This window comes from Telopea speciosissima, chromosome 2, assembly GCF_018873765.1.
Source record: "Telopea speciosissima isolate NSW1024214 ecotype Mountain lineage chromosome 2, Tspe_v1, whole genome shotgun sequence".
NCBI classification, from domain to species: Eukaryota; Viridiplantae; Streptophyta; class Magnoliopsida; order Proteales; family Proteaceae; genus Telopea; species Telopea speciosissima.
The window spans coordinates 6,604,090-6,629,988 of NC_057917.1; the positions used below are offsets into that span (position 1 = coordinate 6,604,090).

General features: G+C 39.3%; 1 protein-coding gene and 1 non-coding gene across 2 annotated transcripts; one reads left to right on the forward strand and one right to left on the reverse strand.

Moving 5' to 3' along the window:
* The first annotated feature begins 1,219 nt into the window (after positions 1–1,219).
* On the forward strand, positions 1,220–25,191 carry LOC122652327 (probable NOT transcription complex subunit VIP2). Its single transcript, XM_043846037.1, has 15 exons — positions 1,220–1,363; positions 3,822–3,936; positions 4,013–4,191; positions 4,381–4,429; positions 4,545–4,763; positions 8,325–8,534; positions 8,624–8,725; positions 13,501–13,589; positions 13,805–13,993; positions 14,095–14,526; positions 14,615–14,667; positions 14,756–14,797; positions 24,624–24,768; positions 24,866–24,956; positions 24,995–25,191. Exons 1-14 carry the CDS (start codon positions 1,346–1,348, stop codon positions 24,923–24,925), a joined length of 1,902 nt encoding a protein of 633 aa, XP_043701972.1. The 5' UTR covers positions 1,220–1,345; the 3' UTR covers positions 24,926–24,956; positions 24,995–25,191.
* LOC122653325 lies at positions 3,850–3,936 on the reverse strand. The gene has a single exon (XR_006331758.1). It is a non-coding gene; the product is annotated as a small nucleolar RNA snoR35 (small nucleolar RNA).
* Positions 25,192–25,899: the final 708 nt, after the last annotated feature.

Genomic DNA, 25,899 nt, shown 5'->3' on the forward strand with positions numbered 1-25,899 from the left:
GGACACTAGCCATTCTAGAAGCAAAGTTTTAAAAACTATTGGTGATATTGGAACTCTGGTGCTTCATTTGGGTTTCGAGTCTGGAACAAAATCTGTAAAACTAGGACTTCAAATAATTTAGTATAGAAAATGTAAAAGTAGAGAATTCAGAGAGAAATAGAGAGGAAAAGGGAAAGGGAAAAGGAAAAGATGAGGTCATGGAGAGAGATAAAATGATGAGGATTAATAATTTTTCATAAACATTCTCCCTTTAAATAATGGGCATCAAACTCTGTTAAAATTGACAACAAAATCAGTTTTAAACCAGGTCAAATCCTAAGTTTGAACTGAGATTTTAAACCTTAACTGATCTTTAGCATGGGAGCTTTGTTGGTTTCAGGGGTTGTTGGTTGGAGGTGATCGGTCAGGAGTTGTGGCTTTCTTCTCAGAGACATGTCTGACCCATGGTGATCTTTCATTTAATGAGAGGTTACGGGTGAAGAAACTTAACTTAATATACGAAGGGTGCTAAAAACCTGTAGTTTTCGACGCTTGAGCACATTTCGGATTTCAGACATTGCTTTCATATTAAACATCTTGTTCAGGTGGAGCGGTAGATCTACTATCTCCCTTCCTGACAGTGTAGCAGAGTTCATATTAGCTGTGGGGAGCCTGTTCCACTATGAGATCTTTTGATCTATAACAAGTGCTGTATTGGCAGCCTTGTCATGATTAAAGAAGTGCGCCTTTTTAGTGGTGGAAGCAGGTTCAGTTTGGGATGGACTTTGTCAATACGAAAAGTCTAAACCAAACCTATAACTATTAGGGGTGGAGCAAGAACGGTCTCAGGTTTGACCCACCTTGTTGCCATCCCTACTGATTTTCTGTTTTGTTGTGTTGTTCCTGCAGTTTTACACATTGTACGTATTGGTTACTACCAATGATATTCTTTTCTTATACATTAGGCGGCAACCTCAAAGAAATGAAAGCAGTATACTGCAAATAATGGGCATTAAAATGCTAAATGTTAGAGGTTTCATAACTGTCGCATGCTATATATGGCCTATTAAATTGTTTTATTGGGGGGGGGGGGGGGAGGGGTATTAGATGTGAAACTACAATTCTATTTACTTTCAGTAATTTTCTTAAATGTTTCATTCCTTGGTTGCTGATGTCCAATACTAGGTGAGAGCTGCTATCTGAATATAGAATTTTTGAAAACTCATCTCTTATTGTCATGGATGGCTTTTCAGACTAGTGCGGTTCAGCAGGAAAGAAAACTCCCTTGTCAAGTCACAATCAGGACAAGGAAGGGGTGCTTCTAGGCAAAGAATGGTTTCCTGCAGATCTTTTTGATATCTCCACAATGTCTGGGCTACTTAATGTACATTTCCTTCTTTATACTACTCTTTAAATATTATATGGTATTGGAAATAGTTTGCATGTGCTGGTTGGGTTGTAACTTCTAAGGCTACAGCACTTTTGTGAATGGATTCATGTGGGCCTAGCTCCATAGATTTATGCGCAATTATTAGTATTTCTTCATGCTGATGCTTTGTGTTATTTATTTATTTTGGTGTTAATGTTGACTTATCCTTGCTAGATACAATGAACTAAGGGTGGCAATTTCCTACATAACCTTCCTACCTGATGTGAACAAGACACTATGTTGGAGTGTTTGGGTTAATGAAATTGAAAAAATATGACCAAACACAACAAATGATTAATAAAGGTTAGGGGGATGCACGACCGCATTAGGGGACGTGTTACGAAGTGCCAAATGGGGGGTGGTTATGTCATTTCAACCCCCTATTGTGAGAGGGGGACCGGACCATGCACGGTGCATGGCCGTTCAGGGAACCTTTTTCCTAAGGGTTATTATGTCAGGGTTGAGGGTGTGTAGCCCATGCTACCCTCTTGACATGAGAACTGTTTGATGATAGATACTAAAAAGATATAAAAATTTATGGAGTGTGTAGCTCGGTGTTTGATTTATGCATCTCAATGCACAAGGTTTGAAGCTCAAGTCTTACTATCGTCATTTTGTAAAGAGGTATTGAATTCAATTACATACAACTGTTCATATTACATGAATCAACCTTGATGTGAACTGAACCATTAACAGAAAAAACACTACATAAGATCATCTGTTATGAATTGAACAGTACTCGGTACATCACGTTGGCATGGAACTGACATGACGTTGACATGATAAGCTTTGTGTGCGTGTGGGGGGGAGGGGGAGAACTAAACATGACTCATTTATTAACAGGTTGTGTTATGGTAGGATATTTTGACATGATTACTGGACTGATGACCCAAGCATCATTGGACACAACCCTTTACTATGATCTTTTACTATCACAAATCTTAATCATTTTCCCCCCTTCATTATGTTGGTTATATAATTTAATGTGGATGTTTAATTATTCACGTCTGATACTATTATTTATATACGTTCTTTTATTACTTGATGTATACATGTTGAGTGGGTGAATGCCGGAGTTGTATGTGACTTCCAAGTGTGTCAACTTCGTTACTCCATGTTAGCAGTCACATAAGGAGAATTGTATGGGTTCCACTCCCATTATGAGACCCACCTCAAGTTGTTTGGGTCCTATTACTATTTTATGTTGTTTTTTTTTTAATATTAAAAGATTGGAATTGTAACAGGAATTTGATTTTTAGTTTATTACAAAATAGTAGTACGATTTAGTTATTATTTGAAGATAGAGTTGTAGAGTCGGTTTAGTTCCTGGGCAAATTTTCAATTTTGATTGTTGGATTTTAATTTCTCCTTTTTCCTTTTTTTTCTTCTTTTGGCGGTGGTTGGGGTTGGGAGAGCGGTTGGTGGGTGTTTTGGATTTAGCATGTGGGTTTTAAACATTTTTAAGGGAGGACCAGGGTCAGTGTAGGAAAGAGCTGTGGAGTGAAATTCCAATCTTTGGTGTGTGAAGCAAACTTCAAGCAAGGTTCCCAGATCTCTTTAACTTATCTGACTTTAGAGATGCCTTTGTAGAGTTTCTATGACTTGTTGAGGGCCTCCATTGTAATTCTAATGATTGGGAAATCCAATTTATTCCGTCCCTTGTGGGGGTGCTACAATCTTCATGTATTGAGTCTAACCTTGTCAGAGAATCTGGCTGGAGAGACTTATGAGGGAGTCTATTCAATAAAATCCATATTCAACATGCTGATGGGGACAGGAGTAACCTATTTTAAATGATTCACAAATTGAAGATTCCTCAGTAAACTACAGTTCTTCATTTGGAGAAATATAAAGACAATTCTGGCTATTGATACAACTCATTTGAAGAGGTTGGGACACCAAGTGCATGCTGTTCCTGTGACAAATAGGAGTCTGTGCCGCATGTGCAGTGATGATCCCTATTCCATGTGCATTTGGTGTTATGTAGCTGAGTTCTCTGCAACCTAGTGTATCTGTCTCTGTCTTCGTAGTTTATCATCTGTGTTCAGAGCTGGAAAGGAAGGGCTCTGAACATCAAAAGGGAAAATGTATGGAGTATCTGTCTTGCAGTTATATGGTTCTTATGGAATAGAAACACTGGGCTCTTCGATAATGTAGTGATTGAAGCTGAGGAAGCACACAAATGTACAGAAGGTGCTAAAGGCACAGGAAGGTGTGTGCCTTGGTGAAGTAGTGCCAAAGTGCAATGTACATGCCTGAGATAAATGCTTTAATATTGGTGCTGCAGTTTCTACTACTAGTCTACTACTGCTACTACTATTACTACTGTCTCCATTAGGGATTTGGATTATCATGTATCTTCTTATTTCATTTTTATTTATTCTTCTAAAGCGTATTGCACTTATGGTTGCAGTCTGCTTTGAATGGGTCAACTTCAAATCTCCCAGACACGACAGCTAGATCCTTTGCGACATCTTTTTCTTCCCAATCTGCATCTGGAGCAGCATCCCCTGTTTATCATCACGCTGGTTTGTACCTTTGCTGGATCTTGTAAATATTGCTTATAAATATACCATAAATAATTTCAGTTGTTCTTGTTGATAGGAACCATACAAGGGTTGCATAACGTGCATGGGAGTTTCAATGTGCCCAACATGCCAGGCACAGTAGCATCAAGAAATTCAACACTGAATGGTGTCCCTTCAAGTGGCATTCAGCAACCAATGGGAAGCCTCTCTAGTGGACGATTTGCATCGAACAATCTTCCTGTTGCTCTTTCACAGGTACTGATACAGACATTTTGCATGCGATTTCTTCAAATTGGTTGTAATATTATAAATAATTCTGTTGGGATAGGTTTCTTGTACCCAGCCCATGTAGTTGGGATAAGACTTAGTTGAATTGAGTTGTGTTGGGTAAGCTTTCTTTTTTCCTTTAGTTGTGAACTTTGGCTCTATGCCCTTTTGATGCAGATATCTCATGGCAACTCACATGGACATTCAGGGGTCACAAATAGAGGAGGTACAAGTGTTGTATTAAATCCTGTATTAAGTAGTAGCGTTTAATGGAGTTGGTGGTTCTATTCCTGGGATTCTCCCAACCTCTGCTGCAATTGGTAACCAAATTGCTGTTCCAGGATTGGGAGTCTCTCCAATTTTGGGAAATGCAGGTCCTCGAATAACAAGCTCGATGGGAAACATTGTTGGCGGGGGCAACATTGGAAGGAGCATAAACTCTAGTGGAGGATTGTCAGTACCTGGTCTTGCTTCACGCCTAAACTTGACTGCTAATAGTGGATCTGGAAGTCTGGGTGTGCATGGACCTAACAGATTAATGAGTGGTGTGCTTCAACCAGGTAGTGGCTTTAGCCTTATTAAAGTCCATCATTGATTTCTTCTTCTTTTTTGTTTTGGGTGGTTTCATTTTGATGAATGTCATCATTGAGGCCTCGAGGGTCTCCCCCCCCCTCCCCAAAAAAAAAAGAAGAAAAAAGACGTCACTATTTGCTACTTTTCCTTTCATTTCCCCCATGTTTCTGCTGCATTACCCTAAAGAATGGTTATGAGTGAGTTGGCTATCATGCTTTCTCTGGCTAACTAGATTTTATGTGCAATAATGCTTTGCTTCATGTTTTCCTTCATGATTTGGGAATCCTTATTGCATGACTTGCTTGCTATGTGCCTACTTATACTTTGATTTGATTTGCACGGTAAGTAGCGCTTAAGGGGATTTTTGTGTTTTTGTCCATCACATCTCTCTTGACTTGAGTGTTATGGCAATACCTGGGTGATGCAGATTCATCACCAAATAGGGCTTGTTTCACTGGGAATAAGTCTAGGGTTGGGTTACATACATGTTGGGCCTTTGATCCCATGGGTTTCTAATGTAATAGGCCACTTTTCTGGGCCTAAAATAGGGGTACATAGGTTGCATACGGGATTAGCCCAATACTTAGTTTTTATCTAGTGTTTTTAATTGAACCGGTTTAAATTGGTTGCATCCAATTGGTTCAATTGGTCTAATTTAAGTGAAGTGATCCTATTGGCTAAGAGGTTCTTATATCCTATTGGCTATTAGGGAATCTTCTTTTATTTTAAGTAGTTAAGTTGTTTTTAAGTCATTAGGACTCTATTTTGAGTCTATTTCAGCTTCCTAGTCAGTTTAAGTTAGTTAATAGGTTAAGGATTGGGTTAGGCCATTCCTTTTTAGTGTCTAAGTCTAATTTTGAGTCTTTTATATAAGGTTCTAAGGGGGCCATGTATTGAACACGAATTTGATTAATAAAATTATCTTTATGCTTGCTGCCTTTGTTGCTGCCTTTGCTCCATTTTCAGTGTGCCTTGTGAGTAATATCAAGGTTGAAGGGATTGGTGGATCTCCAATCGACTCCTTGCATCGTGAAGATCGGGAGGGCTGCTACTTATCTCCTTGCATCGTGAAGATCGGGAGACCTCATTGTTCATCTTCAAAGCTGCTGCCATTGAAGACCTGCAACAACTAAGAAATTCTGCAACTATTCTTCTTCCTTCTAGAAGGTCACATACAAGGTGATTTTCGTGAGAATTCTGCCCAGCCAAATTTAACCATTAGAACCTGCTAAAAATTTGATCGAGTCTTCCTCAAACCCTAAGAGAGACTCGATTCAAATTTCAGCACCATCCACCCAGTCGATTGTCTAAAATTACAGTTTTACCCCTCTTTCCTACTTCTACTAGGAAACCTCCATAACTTCAAATCTGTCCATCAGTTTCAAACCAAACTTTCAGCATACATCCCTTACATCATTGTTGGCACTCGATCCAAGTTTCAGCCCCAAACTCCCACTCTAACCCCTCCATTCCTCCACTCCATTAAACCCAAAACCTGCAACTCAATTTTGTCCAGAATTGCAGAATTTCAAAACTCATCCAACCCCTAACCTTTTAATACCATATTGACCCCCTAGACCTGCCCATTAATACCCTATAAACCCCTTTCCCAATATCCAACCCAAACCCTAGGAATTGACCTAAATCCTAGTGCTGTCCATTCGAACCAGCAGCCTCTTTTGTTGTTTGATCTTGTTGTTTGGCTCCTAGTAGGTCTCCTACCTATCTAGGACTACATTACTAGGTCAAATTCCCCTTCTTAGCCTTTGTAGATTTCTTATTTTACACATAGGTATGTGTTGGACCCTCATGTCGACACTGTTAGACACTTGTTTGGATACAGCTGTCGCATCCATAGTATTAAATCTCGTCTCAGAAGGCCATTTTGGCCAGACCGAAATTTCCGAGATACCGCCAAAACATTGTATTTTTTCTATGAGTTTTGTTTGGCCTTTTTGGGGTGTAAAATGCCGAAATGACCGGAATAGCGAAACGAAATGACAGAGATGACCGAAATTTCAACGAAACGGTGCATTTTTAGACCAAAATTTCCGAAACGAGATGACTGAAATGGAAATTTCTGTAATATTGTATTTTTTCATTTTGACATAGCATCTCATCTCTTGACATATCCAAAATTTCCAAAATTTTGGCGAGATTTTGAACTATGGTCGCATCTCGCATAAGCTCTCTCTTGATACGTCTTTCTAGGCTGCTATGTTTTAACTCGTAGTTTGACGTTTCTGTTCTGTCCAAAATTTCGTTTTAGATTTTTGCTTTAACTAGTTTTACTAAAATGTATTAAATGACATACCCAATGCACGAGGCTCCCGCCACTAAGGGGTCTGGGGAGGGTCGTAATGTACGCAGCCTTAAACCCACTTTACTAAAATGTATTATAATGAATTTAAATATATGTTCGTATGTATGTGTTGCCTTTAGCAAACTTACAATTGACTTGCTTATATGGATTATGGCATGATATATACAAACAGGCAAGAGTACAATACTTTGCCCACTTTTCTCTGTACTACTGGGTTTTATTGTAAGTAAATACAAGGAAAACTCATTTTTTGTTTGGTGTACCTTTGTTCTACTCACTGTTTTTGATGTCATATGAGATAAATGTCATTTGAGTGTTGGACAGTTAAGAAGTGTCATATTGAGAAGCTTTGTGTAACAGAGATGAGGATGTTAAGCTGGATGTGCGGAAAAACTAGGAAGGATAAAATAAGGAATGATCGTTTTAGAGCTGACTTGGGAGTTGCCCTGATCAATGACAAGTTCCTAGAGAGTCATTGGAGATGGTATGGTCATGTTCAACGGAGGCCTATGGACGCCCCAGTAAGGAGGAGTGATATGATAACGATTGAAGGAGCTAAAGGAGCCAAGGGCAGGCCTATAGGAGCAGTTGTGAGGAAGGGCATGCATTGTCTAGGTCTTGTACCTAGTATGTCCTCAGATAGAGTTTATTGGAGGGCAAGGATCCATGTAGCAGACCCCATCTAGCTGAGATTCTCCTGACTTACTAGGCTATGCCTCTTTCCTCTTACTTTAAACTTTAATCTTTCATTGTTTTTTTTATTTTCCATCTTTCATCTGTCATCTGTCATTTTCCTTCTTTTTTTCCCCCATCTCTTCATTCCCTTGTTTTGCTTAGACCTCAGTTTTCCCAGTTTGTTTTGTTTGGATCCATGTTGCCGACCCCATTAAGTTGGGATAAGGCTGAGTTTGTAGTTGAATGTTATGTAAGGATATTATGTTTAAGGTAAGTTTCCTGGATGCTTATATTTAGAAGTTTTGTCTGTATTAGTTAGTTCATTATGAATCTGTTTTGAACAAGCTCTCTCTTAGGTTACCATGTTTAAGAAAATCTTTCTCAGAATATGTTTCTGTATGATCCTTGTAGGTAAATTTTGTTTTCCTATTATCTATTTTATTGAAGTAGTCCACTTGAAAGATTGTATTTTTCCAAGATGAAAGATTAATTGTTTCTATTGATTTGCCAGCTGGATTTTTGCTATGAAAATAACATTTACTGCATTCAGCATCACTGCAGATGATTTCAATGCTTGGAAATTCATATCCTACAGCTGGAGGCCCGCTACCTCAAAGCCAAGTCCAAGCAGGGAATAATTTAAGCTCAATGGGAATGTTTAATGATGTGAACTCCAATGACAGTTCTCCTTTTGACATGAATGATTTCCCTCAGTTGACTGGGCGCCCTAATTCTGCTGGAGGGCCACACGGACAATTTGGTAATAGAAAGTTCCCTTGCTATTGCTGATTTATTCTTTAGGTGCTTATTTCTTGCGACAGGGATAACATTTGAGCCATGAATTTGCAGGTTCTATACGGAAGCAAAATGTTGGTGTTAGTCCTATCGTCCAACAGAACCAAGAATTCAGCATCCAAAATGAAGATTTCCCAGCTTTACCTGGATTTAACGGTGCTAATTTATTCTCTGAGAAGCTGCAATTGTGGTCAAGCTACATGCTATGCTTATTCCTATAATTTGGCTTTTCTCAATTTTATATTTGCCTGGTGATATCAGTAGCAGAACTATTGTAGCTGACATCTACTATAGTGGAAATCTTAGTACTTGCATACTTAATCATGGAGAAGATCCAGCCATTAAGATCTTTTTTGATTTTTATGGGATAATGACTAATGTAAGATTAGGTTGCTAGTCCCAAAAACACACAAAATATTTGAAATTAGAATAAACTCAGAATTAAAAGTTTGGGTTTCAAACCAAACCAGCCTAGTGATGGTCACCAAACTTGGATCGAGTGTATAGGATGGTAAGAGGATGCTTGATTCCAAATTTGGTTCAATTCTGATGGCCTGATGTGGAGCAAGGAACTAGAACTTGTCTCGAGTACAGGTTTCGACCAGCCAAAATAGCTAGTTGGGGTAGTTTTTTTTTTTTTTTCAATTCAATGGCTGGTTTTGATAGGTTTTAGACTTATTTTGAGGCTGAAACTTGGTACTCAGCCTATTTTAGGCCATTTAAACACAATGACACTATCAGATTTTGTAAAAACAAAGTCCAAATAGGAGTTTCACTTCGGACCCTAGGTTGGTAGGCGACGACGTACTAATAGCGCCTATTCTACACATAATTTAGTAATTAAAAGCAATCAAATCATACAATTAATTTAAAACAAAAAAATCATACAATTAATTTAAAACAACTTAAATAAACATTACAAATGTTAAAGTGTACAATACATCAATCTGTTTAACATATTACATCTATCATCCCATAAAATGTGACCGAATCACTCATTTAGAACAATTCGGTCCACATATTCTTCCCATGTCATAATGCTGCCGTAGTGTTGCACATAGTTTGCCACAGAACTCATATAAGTGTTGTCATCCACATATTCCAAGTCCCCTAAGGGTACAGAAGAGCCAGTTGCCATGAGGCATGAGATCCATTGCTACTGTCATACTGAGGCATGTATGGATGTGGCTGGTTTGGGACTAGGAATATGTCCACAAAACCTGACCCATTGCTTTGATTGTCGAACTCAAGTGCTGACTGCCCAAACTGACCATGGTCATATATTCGGAACCGGTGCTCTCTTGGACATAATCATAGTCATGATGAGGCTGAGATGAATGCCACGACTGATGCTCACTGGTAGTATCTATTCTCATGCTTCCGAAACTTAGGATGAAGAATCACAAATTTGATGCAAATCCTTCAATTTGAGATGAAAAATCACAAATATGATGCAAATCCTTCAATTTTGTAGCTGAATGTAGTCTCCGGTAGGTTGTATGTTGGAATCCAGGTGCAAAATGAGGCTGCAGCAGCTCACAGGGGAAAATATGGCAGTCTCAGTAGAACTCGATAGAGAACTCGCGAGATCTGTCGAGTTCTAGAAGTTTTTAAAGGAAAAAGGGTCAAAATCTGGGTCGGGTCGAGATCTCGAGACTCGACCGAGATTTCAACCGAGATGGTGTATTTTCTCAACTCGTGTAGCATCTCGTCTCGACAAATTCAAAAAGCGAGAAACTCGTCAAGATCTCGCAAGTTCTTCTTCCATGGTGTGGAGATATTAGTGATGCAGAAGCCGAAACCATGATTAATTTGGCTGTTCTTTGATTTTTCGTTGGAGCCTTTGTATTTGTTTGTTCTTTTAGCCTAGGGTTAAAACAGTCTTTTTCATGGTTTATCTTCTTAGTTCCCCTCCACGATTTTAGAGGGATTAGTATTGTATTTTATTTGTTTTAGTTGTTTACACTTATACTCCTATTTAGAGTATAAGTCTATTCTATGTTTTATAATTAGGATTCAGATTAGGAATCCGAACTCCTAATCTGATTAGGATTACTTTAGATTGATTATTTGTAAGGCCTTTTGGCCCCCCTTTATTATTATAAATGGTAGATTCGTGGGAGGCTCCCCCACCTATTATGTTTGAAATTTTGTTTCTTCTTGCTGCTGCCGCCATGACTGCTGCTGCTTCTCTGTCTTGTGTGTCATATCAAGACCCCTTGTGAGTTATATCAAGGGCTAGGGTTGAAGAAATCCAGCAACTCCTTGCATCTCGCAGATCGGGAGGTTCTTCTTCTTCTTCAATCAAACTCTTCGAGTTGCTGCCATTGAAGTTCTTCTATTACAAGTAAGCTGTTACAGAATTCTGCAATTAATTAGTTCCTTCTTATTCCCTAACCCAGCCCTACATCCTCTATCAATTTCCATAACCCTCAACCCCATTAAATCTGCAACTCCTATTTTAACTAGGATTCCTTCGTAACTACAGATCTGACCATCAGTTTTCATTAAACTTCTAACCACAGATCCCTCACAGCAGACCTTCCACTCGACCTAACCTGCAGCCTTCATCTCAACAACTAAACCCTAATTTCCTCTCTTCTCCATTACACCGCAACAACCCTAAACCTGCCTAGACCTAACCAGCCATCCAAATCATCCCATACTTCAGCCGAACCCTATTCCCTACCTCTGTGACACTCGGCCAGAAGCTCTTGGCCTGATTCCCTCTAGAAACCCTAGATCCCTTTATCCTCTTTAGTCCTAAAACCCAAAACCCTAACCCTAATATTCTGAATTTCTATTTCTTATTTAAACCTAGTTAGATCCTATACTAATAGACTGCTAAAAATCTGCAGACCATTATCCAATAAACCCTAACTCAATCTCCCATTCCTAACCCTAACTTCTGCCCTAGTAACCCTAATCTGTCCATTCGGCCAGCCCTAAGACAGAACCTGGTCCTAAGTGAGATTTATTTCACCTAGGCTACATTAATTAGTGAGACACCAAATTAGAAGGTTATGAGAGATCCTCAAAACAGTGTTGTTCTAGGACTCCAACAGTAACTAGGTGTTGGACTTGATGATTGAAGCTTGGCCTGAAAGTTTGGGTCAATCTTGATGGATAAAAGTGAAGATGGAAGGAGAATGAAAATAGAAGGTTTCAGCCCGTGGAATAGGGTGGGAGTGAAGATTGAGTGGAGGGAAATTGTGTTTCAAAACCCAGCAGTGTTGGTGAAGGATTGGGGGAGTTATGGAATTGGTAAGTTGCACCCGAAGGAGATGATGGAGAGGTGTCTTCAACCTTGAGTGATGATCTCCAGTAACAGCAGCAGCAACAGCACTCAAATGGTATTCTGGGCAGTGGAATGATCACAGCAGCTTTGACTCGATGGAGAAGAAAGAGAATCTAGAAGATGACAATGCAGGGGTTGGGATAGGTGGATTTGGCTCTCTCTGCCAGGCTCCTTCAGCCCTTCAAGTCACAGTCAAACTTGAGAAAGGAAACATAATGTGCTAACAGCAATCTTCATTCACTATAGAAATTGTGGGGAGAGGCATAAACAGCCTTACAATATAAAGAGGGCAGAACTTGCACCTCAAGTAAGAAGAAAATAGAAACTTGAATTAATAAACTGCAACATAAAAAATAGAAACTAATCTAATTAACTATGACTGAAATAAATTAAAAACATAATAAGATCTTCACTCCTTCAAGTGGTCCCCACCATAAGTGATATCGGCCAGCACTTGAAGTCACAAAATTGTCAATAAAATTGACAATAATGCCCCCACGATTCTTGGTTTGAGAGACCCAGCAACTCCCAGCCCTATTGGGCTGGCCCAACATAAAGTTGGTTGGCCCTATGGCCTTTTGGATTGGTCCACCAATTAGTGAAGTGAACCAGCCTTTCTCCCATGAGTTCCCTTAGTGTATTTCTTGCCAAACAGCTTGGCTTCTGCATCAATGACATTTTTGTGATCAGACATTTTATCTATCATGTTTGACCTTGGGGTTTATGATGGTATTGCCTGGCTTCAATCAAACCCTCCAACTACATGTATTTTGTTGACCAAGTGATGAAGATCAAGCAGAAGAGTTTTGATTCTCATGTCTGACGTTAGTTGTTTGGATTTCTTAGACCATTGTGCTCTCAAATAAGATCAATTTTGATGGATCACCAATAGAATGATCCAAGGGAATCCAACAGCCTGACTACTTTTTTAAATATGATGAACCAGCCCAAATTTAAGATCAGCCTGATGTTGGTTCCTTCATTTATCGGAATGCCCTTCTGGTCAGATTTTGTTCTTTAATTTTTTTTGTTGGTGGATTTGGGGGGTGGTGTGATGGAAGGTTAAGAAGATTTAAATGAATATTGTAACAATAAAGCTGGGGCTTTTGGCATTTCAATGAACTTAATGGCGCTTGTGTGTCAAAATCCATGGTCCCCACATCTGAAATTTGGTAGCAAGATGGCCCTGGCTTTGCAACGTATACCTGTCATATAAGATGTCCCCATTTCATTTTCAGCATGCTTCAAAATCTGAAGTTTGGGTGGATCAACAATGATGTACAGTAGAACAATAGAAATAGGCATGTATGTGGAAGAGAGGGGGGGGTTAAGACTATCTATGGACGCAGAAATATGCAAATGAAAGAATGTAACACAGAGAGGAATGGTAGAATTGTCTGGGCTCTACAGCTTGCTATGTTTTTTAAGTATCGTGCAACATATTGACATGTTTGCTTTATGATCTACTGTTACAGCTATTGAAATCCATAGCTAGAATTCTCTTGTGCATAAAAGGGTTTAAGAGGAAAAAAAAACCTCTTAATATGTTACTGACATTGGAGATCATATCTTTCTGATGTTGAACTGGTTGCATATTTCTTTGTTTAAGTTCTGCTTTTTCATTGCTGTGCAGGAGGAAATTCTGATTATGCAATGGATTTGCATCAGAAAGAACAGCTTCATGACAATGCTGTGTCCATGATGCAGTCTCAGCACTACCCAGTAAGTATGGCTTCTATATGCAAGATTTAGATGACTGGTCCATTCTTAACATACCCTGCAATTAAAATATAAAAAGTGAGAAACAAAAAATAAATTTTGGGTTGGCTATTCCCAGGAACTATATAAGTGTGACTTTCTTGTGCTTTTTGAGTTTAGCCTCACTTGCTTCACATACAATAAATTTTGTAGTTACTGTTACTTTCTTCAAAATATAGATGGGTAGGTCTGCTGGATTCAACTTGGGGGGAACATATTCATCTCATCGTCCACAGCAACAGCAGCAACATGCGCCATCAGTCAGTGGCAGTGGGGTTTCCTTTACTCCTGCTAACAGTCAGGATATGCTCCATTTACATAACTCTGATCATTGGGTCCCATCTTCCCATGCGGCCTATCATTCACAGGTGATCATTGAATTCCATCAATGAATGTGGTATTATGGCATTTGATTCATACTGCACACATTCTCCTCAACTTTTTTTGGATTTTTTGGTCCCCTTAATAGGTTCAGACTGGTGCTCAACCTGGAATTGGATTGAGACCTTTGAACTCTCCCAATTCAGTATCTGGTATAGGCTCTTATGATCAGCTTATTCAACAGTATCAACAACACCAAAATCAATCACAGTTTCGGCTGCAGCAAATGTCAGCTGTGAATCAGTCGTTTAGAGATCAGGGCCCGAAGTCAATGCAGGTGCCACAAGCTGTTCCTGATCGATTTGGTTTGCTTGGTTTACTAAGTGTGATAAAGATGAGTGATCCTGTCCTGATGTCCCTTGCACTTGGAATTGATCTGACAACTCTTGGGCTAAATTTGAACTCAACGGATAACCTTCACAAAACTTTTGGTTCCCCATGGTCCGATGAGCCTGCCAAGGGAGAGCCAGAGTACAGTGTGCCAGAATGTTATTATACTAAGCCACCACCTGTGCTACATGTAAGCTGACATTGACTCTTATTTTAGAGTTTCCTTTTAGATCTTCCTATCCATATTTTTCATTCCGACCTTTGTTTGATGGATGCAGCAAATGTATTTTTCGAAGTACCAGTTGGAAACGTTGTTTTATGTCTTTTACAGGTACACTATTTTACATGTCTTAATTTTTCCCAATGATTGTTTGATGCATAAAATGATCCACACTTTTTCTTTTTGTGTGTTTGTGCAGCATGCCGAAAGATGAGGCCCAGTTGTATGCGGCTAATGAACTGTATGCTTTCACAACTAAAATTTTCTGCAGTTCTGTATTTGTTTTATATTATTCCATGCCTGGTCATTTTGAATGGATGGCGTGTTTTTCCTTGAGCAAGTCCAAGCCCTTATTGGGACCTGTAAAAGGCAATGATCAACCAATGCAGACCTGGAGCCTTGTTGCCATCCAAGGCTTCGATGGTTTTTTATATTTCATCCTCTCAAAATATTCTGCTCCCTCTTGTGATAGGCTTATCAAAGGACATTATCTATTTTTGTGCACTCACTGTCTGTAGAGTTTTCTTTAGCTTCCTTTACCACGTGCTTCTCTGTAAATGAAAATATATTCACCCTTAATGTGCTAATATGATCAACCCTTGCGTGTGCGAAAGCATGGAAGAAACCTGAATTCTTGTTGCTTACTTTTAACCATCAAGGCTGCAATTTTGTTCTTCAACCAATCCCTCCTCTGAACAATCACTCTAAACTTCTGAATAACTTATTTTTTTCACTTTTGCTTCCTCTTCCTTTTCTTGTAGCTTTGCTAATTCACATTTTAGTTCCCCCCTGATAGAGATACACCACCTTGGATTGACCCAAACCCATTTGGTATCCAGACGAAGATGAACCGGGTCCACTTTGAGTGTTTGTAACTAGTAAGACATTCGTAGTTTATTTACTTTGGGTGTCTTGTGGAGGTCGAGTATGAGTCGTACGAGTCTTTTGTGGTTTTCTTTATTATTTGGATTTATATTGAGTCACTTTTAAAGTCTATGTTCAGTTTTAGATTTCGATTAGGATTATGAATTGTTTGAGTCTTTAAATACATGGTTGTAACCATAGTTCAAGATCTCTTCTCGTCTCGCCATTTTGGGCAGGTCGAGATTTCCAAAATATCCGAAATTTACCGAAATTTCGCCGAAATATGGTATTTTTTCTGCCATATTTCGGCAGTCCATCTCAGTGGGTTTTTGGCCATATTAAGGCTTGATACTTCATGTACACCCTTATTTAAGCTAAATAAACACATTTAAACCTTCATATTGCAAAAAAATGAACTCAAAGTGGTGTTTTGGGTTTGCGTCCTTGATTGACAGTATACGGTCGGACCTTGGTGTATAAATAGTTAAATACACATTGTTTAAGTAATATACCAAAATTTCACGAAATATACCGAAATTTCATGAAATATATCGAAATTTCAAGAAATATACCGAAATTTGGACTTTTTAAATTTCGTATGGTCATCTCGTCTCAGCAGTGTCGAGATGTCCAAAATATACCGAAATATCGGCGATACATCGCGAGATTTTGAACCATGGTTGTAACTAGCAAGGTTAGATTTGAGAATGAATTGAAAGTTGAGTTTGAAGAGCCGTGTGGCTGTGGCTTGTGCGATCTTTTTCTCCCCCCCCTCTTCTTATTTGATTTCCCCTCTTCCCTGCAACTCTGAGTTCTTCTCAGAATTTCCTCTTTCTCATTGCTCATTGGCCCTTCCACCAATTTGGTATCAGAGCCTAAGGATCGATCTCCTTTGTCCTTCTCGATCAACATTTTCTCTTTCCCTTCCCCCTAGACCTACTTCAGTTCCTCTACTGAGAGCAACCAAATAAAAAATTCTAACCCGCAATAATCTTCTCCCTCTACCATCTCCCACTGAAACCCTATCCTATCCCAACCTTTTGAATCCTACAGAAGCCCTTTTCGTTCCTACCATCAAAATCCCCTTCCACGATTCCCAGTGATAGCTCCACCGTCGTCCTTTAGTTTTTTTTTTTTTTTTCCTGCAACAATGTTTGACCTACCCCCTCGCCTTAGGGTTCCTCCAGCATTAAAAAAAAAAGGAAGAAGAAGAAGAAAGAGGGAGAGACAAACAAAAAGCAAAAGGAAAAAAAGAGAGGAGAAATTGCATACCTGGGTCGAAGCTCCTGCCGCCTCTTCAATCAAAGTCTCAGTTCCCTGATCCTCGAAGTTGCAACATCCCCTTGCCCAAGTTGAACTTGCTGATTTCGTGTCCTAGTTGGAGTCGAAGTCCCACGCTGGTCTCTTTGATTCCGCCATCTCCAACCGACAAAGGAAGAAGACAATTGCAACACCTCTTCCACCCCCTGCCCCTTTAAACTCAATTTCCCCATTTTACCCCCACTTTATTCTTTTAGTTCATTTAATTCTTATTCTACCCTTATTTTCAGAATTAAACTTCTCTCCCACTTATTCGTCAGTTACTTCTTATTATTCATTTTTTGTTGTTTTCCAGAATTGCCCCTCCCTTTATCCTTATTCTACTTTGTCCTTATTTTAACCTCCATTCCTAGTTTACCCTCCATCTTTAATTCTGAACCTTTCCTTCCTTATTCTAATGTCTCAATAGCCCTTAGAAATTCTATTTATTTACAGCAAAGCCAATCCTGAGACTACATTATGGAGGTTGATCGATATGATTTACTCCTATCGATTAGAGATGGTTTCTATGAATTTCAAACAGAACTTTGTAATCTCCATACAGGGCTTCTTGATTTGAAGACAGGTTGTCAGGAGCTTGCTGATAATAATAACTGCTTTTATGATAAGGTGTCAAACATGATACAATCTACAGAAGGCGGATTAGAAAAGGTGGACAACGAAAGCGATGATCAAACTGAAATACACTGTCTGATCAAGTTTGAAGGTGAAGAATTGATCAACGGTCCATTTTCAGTTGGGAAATCCCATGATCAGATTCCCATTGAAGAGATGTCATTTGCTAAGAACCATCAGAAGATCGTGACGGTTGATCATGAGATGTGCTGGATCATTTCCCTATCAAAGCCGATGTTTGTAGATGACGATCGCGTGGTGTTGATTCTCTCGTTTTACAAAACTTGTAGGCAAGTTTTTCTCAACACTGGGGGAATTGATACAAATACGCCATCTTGGATCAACCCAAACCCATTTGGGCATCCAGACGGAGATGAACTGGGTCCACTTTGAGTGTTTCTAGTAGGACATTCGTAATTTATTTACTTTGGGTGTCTTGTAGAAGTTGAGTATGAGTCGGATGAGTCTTTTGTGGTTTTCTTTATTATTTGGATTTATATTGAGTCACTTTTAAAGTCTATGTTCAGTTTTAGATTTTGATTAGGATTATGGGTTGTTTGAGTCTTTAAATACATGGTTGTAACCATGGTTCAAGATTTTGTGAAATATTGCCGATATATCGGCATATTTCGGAAATCTCGACACTACCGAGACGAAATGGCTATACGAAATGAAAAAAGTACAAATTTCGGCGAAATTTCGGGATTTACTTGGCAATTGTGGATGACTACACTCATTTCTTCTCCGAAACTATACCGTGGTCCACGTATGTCCTTCAGACAGAGAGCAATGGACGTTGACTCCAGCGGAGCATGAGTGGGGTCGATCCAGGAAGGCATAGCAATTATTACTAGGATTTGTTTTATGATAGTTGTGAGTCTTATGAGTTGTGAGTTGTGACTTTGTGTATTGACTATTGAACTAATGAATTTTATGGAGTTTCTGAGTTATGACTTATGAACTTATGTACTTATGACTTTATGAGTATAAAGTTTAAACTAAAGGCTACATTTGATTTTATTTTTGTTTAATTACTTTGTTTAAATTTGTTATTATGTCCTTTAGTACTTATACAATGTGTATTTAACTATTTATACATCAGGGTCCGACCGTATATTGTCAGTCAAGGGTGTCAAGGGTGCAAACCCAAAACACCACTTTGAGCTCACTTTTTTGCAATATGAAGATTTAAATGTGTTTATTTAGCTTAAATAAGGGTGTACATGAAGTATCAGGCCTTAATATGGCCAAAAACCTATCGAGATGGACTGCCGAAATATGGCAGAAAAAATACCATATTTCTTCGAAATTTCGGTAAATTTCGGATAGTTTGGAAATCTCGACTTGCCCAAAATGGTGAGACTAGACGAGATCTTGAACCTTGGTTGTAACTAGCAAGGTTAGATTTGAGAATGAATTGAAAGTTGAGTTTGAAGACCCGTGTGGCTGTGGCTTGTGCGATCTTCTTCTCCCCCCCCTTCTTATGCCATTTCCCCTCTTCCATGCAACTCTGAGTTCTTCTCAGAATTTCCCCTCGTTTTCATTGTCCTCTCCCCCCACTCTTCTGTTTATATCTCCCATGTTCTCCTCACTCCAGTCCTTAATCCTTTGTAAGTATTGCAGCTTTTGATGGAATTCCATAATTGAATGGTTTTGCCATTTTTCTGCGTTTATTAACGAATAGGACATTCTCAAATCATTATGTTCTAGATCTGCCACTTATCTCCTACCTCTAGGGAGTGATGGAATCGTGGTCACTAATAGCTGTTGTATTATGTTAGGCTACCTCCCCAACTCAACTATAGTGAAAATCTTGTCCAATCTTATGATTGATAGAGAATGAAGATTGCTTATTCAACCACATGCCTTCCATGTAGCAGTTGAAGGCACAATTCTGCTGAATTTTTCTCCTCACCCCTTGATGCAGTTGCATTTTGAGTGGATGGATCAATATGTCCAATATGGAAGCCTAGGCTGATGCAGTGAATGCGCTCCATGGCCAGGAATGGGAGGGGAGTTTAGTCCCACACAGTCGGGTGGTGTGCGGCAGTTTGGCTTATGACCTTGGAAGGGCCTCTCCACCCTGAAGCTCGGGCTTTTGGGTTGGACACTTTTAAATGGTATCAGAGCCAATGTTTAAAGTATCGGTATCGGGTATTGTATTGGTTGGGTGATTTTAAGAGACGTATCGTATCGTATCGTTTCGGAGATACATATCAAACAATACAAATACGCATAGAAATGGTCAAGATACACATGGAAATACACTTTTGGAACAAAAAACAATATAAATAAGCAATATATAATAAGTGTCATGCATAAAACCTAAAATGGTGAATAATGTATAACCAAACAAGTGCATTAAATTGAAATTGTTATAAAAGATGAAGTTTCTCACATGTTAGTAATCGTCTATAGCCATGAAGAGTATAGGATAATGCAAAGGATGATGTTGTAGCACTCCTTGATTCGTTTTTTAGTTTAAAATGTGAAAAACCAAGATTAAATGCAAGATTTTAGACTCTTGGTTAAGAGTTTTCCTTCATTTTTTCGTTAGATTAGGAATTGTATCGAGTCTGTGAGTGAAAATGGCTTTTTTATGGAATGTATCGGTATGTATCGGTGCGTATCGGTATGTATCGAGTTGTATCAGTCGATACGTGTCGATTCGTATTAAACCACTCACTGAACCCTTTACTGGACGTATCGATCTTATCGTATCGTATTGGCCCGTATCGGTCGATACATTTCGATACAATTCGAGACAGTTCATTTAAAAAAAAAAGGAGACGTATCAGTATGTATCGTATCGGTATCGACCGATACCGATATGTATTGGTCCATATCGTATCGGTCGATACTTTAAACCATGATCAGAGTGGGTTGTCCGTGCACCGGCCATGTGGGGGTCCATGGCCCAAAGTTGAGGGGAGTTGATGCAGTGAATGCGCTCCATGGCCAGGAATGGGAGGGGAGTTTAGTTCCACATCGGTCGGGTAGTGTGCGGCAGTTTGGTTTATGACCTCGGAAAGGCCTCCTCACCCTGAAGCTCGGGCTTTTTGGTTGGACGCCATTCTAGGCGCAGGCTTGGGAGGCCCACAAGGTGCTGCGGGTAGTCCAATCACTGAGGACAAGCTATAGGTAGTTATAATATAGGTTGGACTTTTTATTTTTATGGTTCCATTGTAACATGCCTAATTTATAAGTCCAAATTTGGGGGAATTAAGCTTACATACGGGTATAGTAGTATTAAGTCTTAGTTCTGTTTAGTGAGATGGGTTTGAGTTAGTTAGGATTCTTATTAGCTAGAATAGACTCCAGATTTGAGTTTTGTTTTTCTTAATTTTAGTGTGAGAGAGTGATTTGGAGTCTTTTTATGAGTTGATTTAGGAATATTGAAAGACTATATATGTGTATGGCCCTCCCCTCAATTACACAGGATTTTGAGCAAAGAATTTTGAGTTTGTGAGTTTTGATGCTGTGCAGCTGCACATACGGGATTTATATTCCAGAACTGGCCTATTATGTGTCTCTTCTATTCCTTCCTCCAGAACTAATTCCTGCTGACCAGATGTGATCTTTCCTCCATCCCATTTCTTATGATTACTCCTAGTCTGCGTACCCTTGTTGATCTATTTATCACTTGCTTTCTATCTCTGTATCTCTTATGTTACTTCTTACAAAATCCTTCAAATTTGGCACTTCAGTTCCTCTTTACAACAACAACAACAGCAACAAAAACAACAACATAGCCTTATCCCAACTAAATGGGGTCGGCCACATTGATCTTAGCTCTCCAAACAGCTCTATTCAAAGTCATACATGATACTAGGCCTAAGCTAAGCATGTCTTTCCTCCCACCTCACCTGTGGTAATTTTAGGCCTGCCCCTAGCTCTTTTGGTTCTCTCAATCTGAATCAAATCACTCCTCTACGGGGGCATCTGAAGGCCTCCATTGAACATGGCCATGCCACCTCAAACGACTCTCTTGAAGCTTATCCTAGATTGGATCTATACCCAGTCCAGCTCTAATATGGTCATTCCTTACTTTATCCTTCCTAGTTTTGCCGCACATCCATCTCAACATCCTCATCTCCGCTACGCTTAGTTTATCCATATGACACTTCTTAACTCCCCAACATTTCGCACCATACATCATAACCAGTCGTACAGTTCTATAAAAATTTCCTTTAAGCTTTAAAAGAATATGCCGATCACACAACACACTGGATGCGCCTCTCTACAGCCTATTTTAATCCTCTGAGCAACATCATCATCTATGTCACCATCTTTATTTATGATAGAGGCCCGATATCTAAAATAATCACTCTGCGGAATCTCCCTCTCGTCTATTTTCACCACCTCATTATTCGTCCTAGTGTAGCTAAAGTTACAGACCATATATTCAGTCTTAGTTCTACTTATCCTGTGACCTTTTGATTCCAATGCTGATCTCCATAGCTCCAACTTGGCATTAATCCCTGCTTTTGTCTCATCCACCAAAACAATATCGTCTGCAAAAAGCATACACCAAGGAACCTCATCTTGTATGTCTTTGGTTAAATCATCCATGATAAGCACAAACAAATAAGGGCCTAAGGCTGATCCGTGATGTAAGTATGTAACCCACTTATAATTGGGAATTCACTACCTTGACCCCCCATAGTTCTTACGCTAGTCACCATGCCATCATACATATCTGTAATTATGTCCACATATTTACATAACACCCTTCTCTTCTCCAGTATATTCCAAATCAACTCTCTAGGGACTCTGTTGTATGCTTTTTCTAGTCAATAAAGACCATATAGAGGTCCTCCCTCTTGTCCTTTCTATATCTTTCCATCGTGGATCTAAGTAAGAAAATAGCTTCCATCGTGGATCTTTCTGGCATAAAATCAAATTGGTTCACTGAAATATTAGTTTACTTTCTTTGGTGGGTTTCAATGACCCTCTCCCATAACTTCATAGTATGACTCATTAGTTTTATGCCTCTATAGTTATTGCAGCTCTGAATATGACCTTTATTTTTATAGATCGGGACCACAATGGTTCTTCTCCATTCATTTGGCATTCTCTTTGTGGTCATAATCTTGTTAAACAACTTGGTTAACCAAGATCAACCATACAATGCAATGCTCTTCAACACTTCTATTAGTACCCCGTCTGAGTTGGAAATAGTGTTAAGGATTGATTCAAGAGAAGAGAGGAGAAGGTAAGAGCTTAGAAGAGAAGTGGAGAAGATGAGAGGAGGAGAAGAGAAGAAGAGAAAGAAATGTCCAACCAAACTTGTGAGAGAGAAGATTTCTCCCCACCTATATTGACTTAGTAACATGATGTTAAAAATTACATACACAAAGATAAGTAAAAATACAATACAAGTCAGCTAGATAATAAACGACTTCCCACAGTACCATTATTACATAAACTCTAACACTCCCCCTCAAGTTGGAGAATAAATGTCATACAGTCCCAGCTTGCACAAAAGGGTACTGAATAGATGAGGAGTGAGCCCTTTGGTGAAGATGTTAGCCAATTGATCGCTTGTCCTCACAAAAGGGGTGCATATGTCACCAAAGTCAATCTTCTCTTTGATGAAATGTTTTTTTTTTTGGGTGAATAAATAAATTCATTACCAAAAGGGAAGAGAAAAAGAATTACGAGGGACCCCAAAGGGGAAAAAGAAAAAGACAGCAAGCCAAAGCCTTAGCTAAGGGAGGCTGGAGCAACAAAAGAAACATTTGAGAGATCCCAGGAATCAACAATGAGCCTGTTCCTTGGGGTGTCTAAACAATGGGAAGGAGGAGCTAGCGATAATTTTGCTTTAATTTCAAAAGAAATGGAATCCCAAATCTTCTGGTAAGATTGAGAATTGGACGTCCATTTCTTTATATTGCGCTCAATCCAAATATGATTGAGAGTTGCACAAAAAGCCATCTTTCCAACGGAATCGCAAATAGAGGAGCCGGTTGGAACTTAGAGATAGATCGAATCTAGTAAGAGAGAAGAGATTTACAGCAAGAAGAAGAATAAGGAGAGGAGAGAAGAGAAGAGAAGAGGATGGGAGAATCGATTGTGTGTGTTGAGTTATTCTCAACACACATATTACTTCATTAATAAAGTCTTCCAAATTACACAGTCCTCCCTAGGGAGGTAAAGAGAAATAAAACAAGAAAAGGAAAAATACAACTTGGTCATGTATTATAACAAGACAATGACAGAACTACCCTTATACAGGATATTTGAATAACAACTTGGTCAAGTCTTATAACAAGACAATGACAGAACTACCCTTATACAAGATATTCAAACAACTATAACAGAGCCAGCATAGGTCATATCAATCCAGATCCACTCTCTAGACATTTACTCTCTGGCCTCCTCCAGATCTTCCCAGTTTAGCTTTCTTCATGGGAGATATTCAGAACCGTTCTGCCTCCTGTGGTTTCTGACCCAATGGTAGTCCCCAGCAATTGCCTTAGCTGTTTAGGCCGACCATTCTGCCACATAGAAGTCCCGTAAAACAATCATAATACCCTGCTGAGTATGTTATTTTTCTGTAGTAGCTAGAGGATATCAGCCCTCCTTTCCCTCACATAATGAGGGTGGTGTGAGAAATGACTAGGCCCCCATCCATGGCCCAGAATAAAATTTTCATACCAAACAAGGGGATGAGACCCTGCTGAGTATGTTATTTATTTATTTATTTTTGGGGTGGGGTGTGGGGTGGAGGAGCAGGGGGAAAGGCATAGGAATAGGGGGTAAAGGCATGTTAGATACATTTCTTCCCCTTGCAGTCAAATTGACTGATTAGCATTCATCACCAAGGTTCCTTCAACTCTCGCAGCATTGGATATCCAGATGCAGCACTACAGTATTGGAGCCCTTGAGCTTCTTTTTTTAATGTATCATCCTAGCAATTGGACTGTACCTCAGTGGCAGTAGGATGTTGTCAGTGCTATTGGTTATGTTTCTAAAGCCTTTCAGCTGCATCTGGGTTGTTTGTATTTTGATAATAGTGACATCATGTCTGCCTGATAATGCAAAGGCTCTCTGTGTAGCAGCAGTGGTAGTTGCTTTTTATTTTATTTTATTTTTGGCAAAAGTTTTTTATGGGTTGCGATAGTCCAAACACTTTTTAAGACGGGCTCAGCTAGTTTTTCCGCCTGGAAAGGTGATGTGGCTACTTTAGGGTTGTTCCCTCTAGCTTAATATAATTGTCTGCAATAAGAATCACTTGGGGTGATGCTCTACTATTTGTTTTACAGGTGTAATAGAGGGTGGTTCTACCACAAAGAAAACCGTCTATGGTTCATAAGGATCACTAACATGGAGCCACTTGTTAAGACAAACACTTACGAGAGGGGATCCTACCTATGTTTTGATCCAAACACATGGGAAACAGTTCGCAAGGTTTTGATCCAACACATCCCTCATGCCTTCTCATATAAAATTTAGGAATTACTGTTTGAAGTTAGCTGCCCTGTTGACGAGAAGGTTTATGGTGCAGGATAACTTTGTTCTCCATTATGAGTTGTTGGAGAAGAGACCATTGCTACCTCAACATTAACAGAACATTTTGCATGTAAAGGTTCAGGTCATTTTTCCAAACCCCCACCACACCACTCCTTCACACCCGCGCCCCCCCCCCCCCCCAAAAAAAAAAAAGAAAAAGAAAAAGAAAAAGAAAGAAGAAGCTCATTAGGCACATTGCTGCCGTGTAATTTAATTTCTTTTTATTTCATTCGGTAACTATATAACTGGTTTCCTTCATTTTGCTGCTCGTAGCTGTAGTTTGCCTACCTCATTGGTCTAAATGTCCATAACTTCTTGGCCCCTGCAAATGCTAAGATATTAATGTGAAGCTAATTGAAATTGGATATTATTATAAACCAAAAAAGACTATATTATTAACGAAAACAGAGTACGTAGAGCTCACCCTAACAGCAAGCCTATCTGCAGCCTGTGATTTGGCATTGAGTGGCTCTGCAGCAAAGACTGGGCAGTGAAGAAATCTCCCAACCTAGAAGGTATACTAATGTCTTTGATAACCACATCAAACTCAACGGGACAAGGAATCTCTCTCTGAAAAGTCTAAAGACATAAAGGGTGCCTCCTTCAATATAAACAGCAGTGGAACCCATGCTTCTTACCAAAAGCTCCGACCCTTCAGTTCTTTTCTTATCTTTATTAGCTCTTTTTTTTTTTTTTCTCAACTCTTGTAATAAAAAATAGTAGTGTGTTCATTTTGAAATTCATCATTTGCCTTTGCCAAGTCAAGTAGCTGAAGTATTGACTGTCATCCAACCATACCTCTATGTGCTTCGCTCCCACTGGCATTGTTCCATTGAGGCCTTGTCTGATGGTTGGATCTTGGCTTCTTGGGATGATCCAAAATCCACAATGTAAGTGACCTGATTACACATTGCCATTGATAATGAGAACTGATCTCAACCTGATCCTTCAGAGTCAAGATCGAAAAAATTCCATTTTTTTTCTGATAGTTTAGTACTAAGGAGTGTTGAACTTATAACCTCTTAATTC

Excerpts from the sequence above, each read along its gene's own strand:
- LOC122652327 (XM_043846037.1), top strand. Across the intron at positions 4,764-8,324 it reads GAGTGGTGTGCTTCAACCAG|CATCACTGCAGATGATTTCA; the intron begins GTAGTGGCTTTA and ends TACTGCATTCAG. Across the intron at positions 14,668-14,755 it reads TTGTTTTATGTCTTTTACAG|CATGCCGAAAGATGAGGCCC; the intron begins GTACACTATTTT and ends GTGTTTGTGCAG.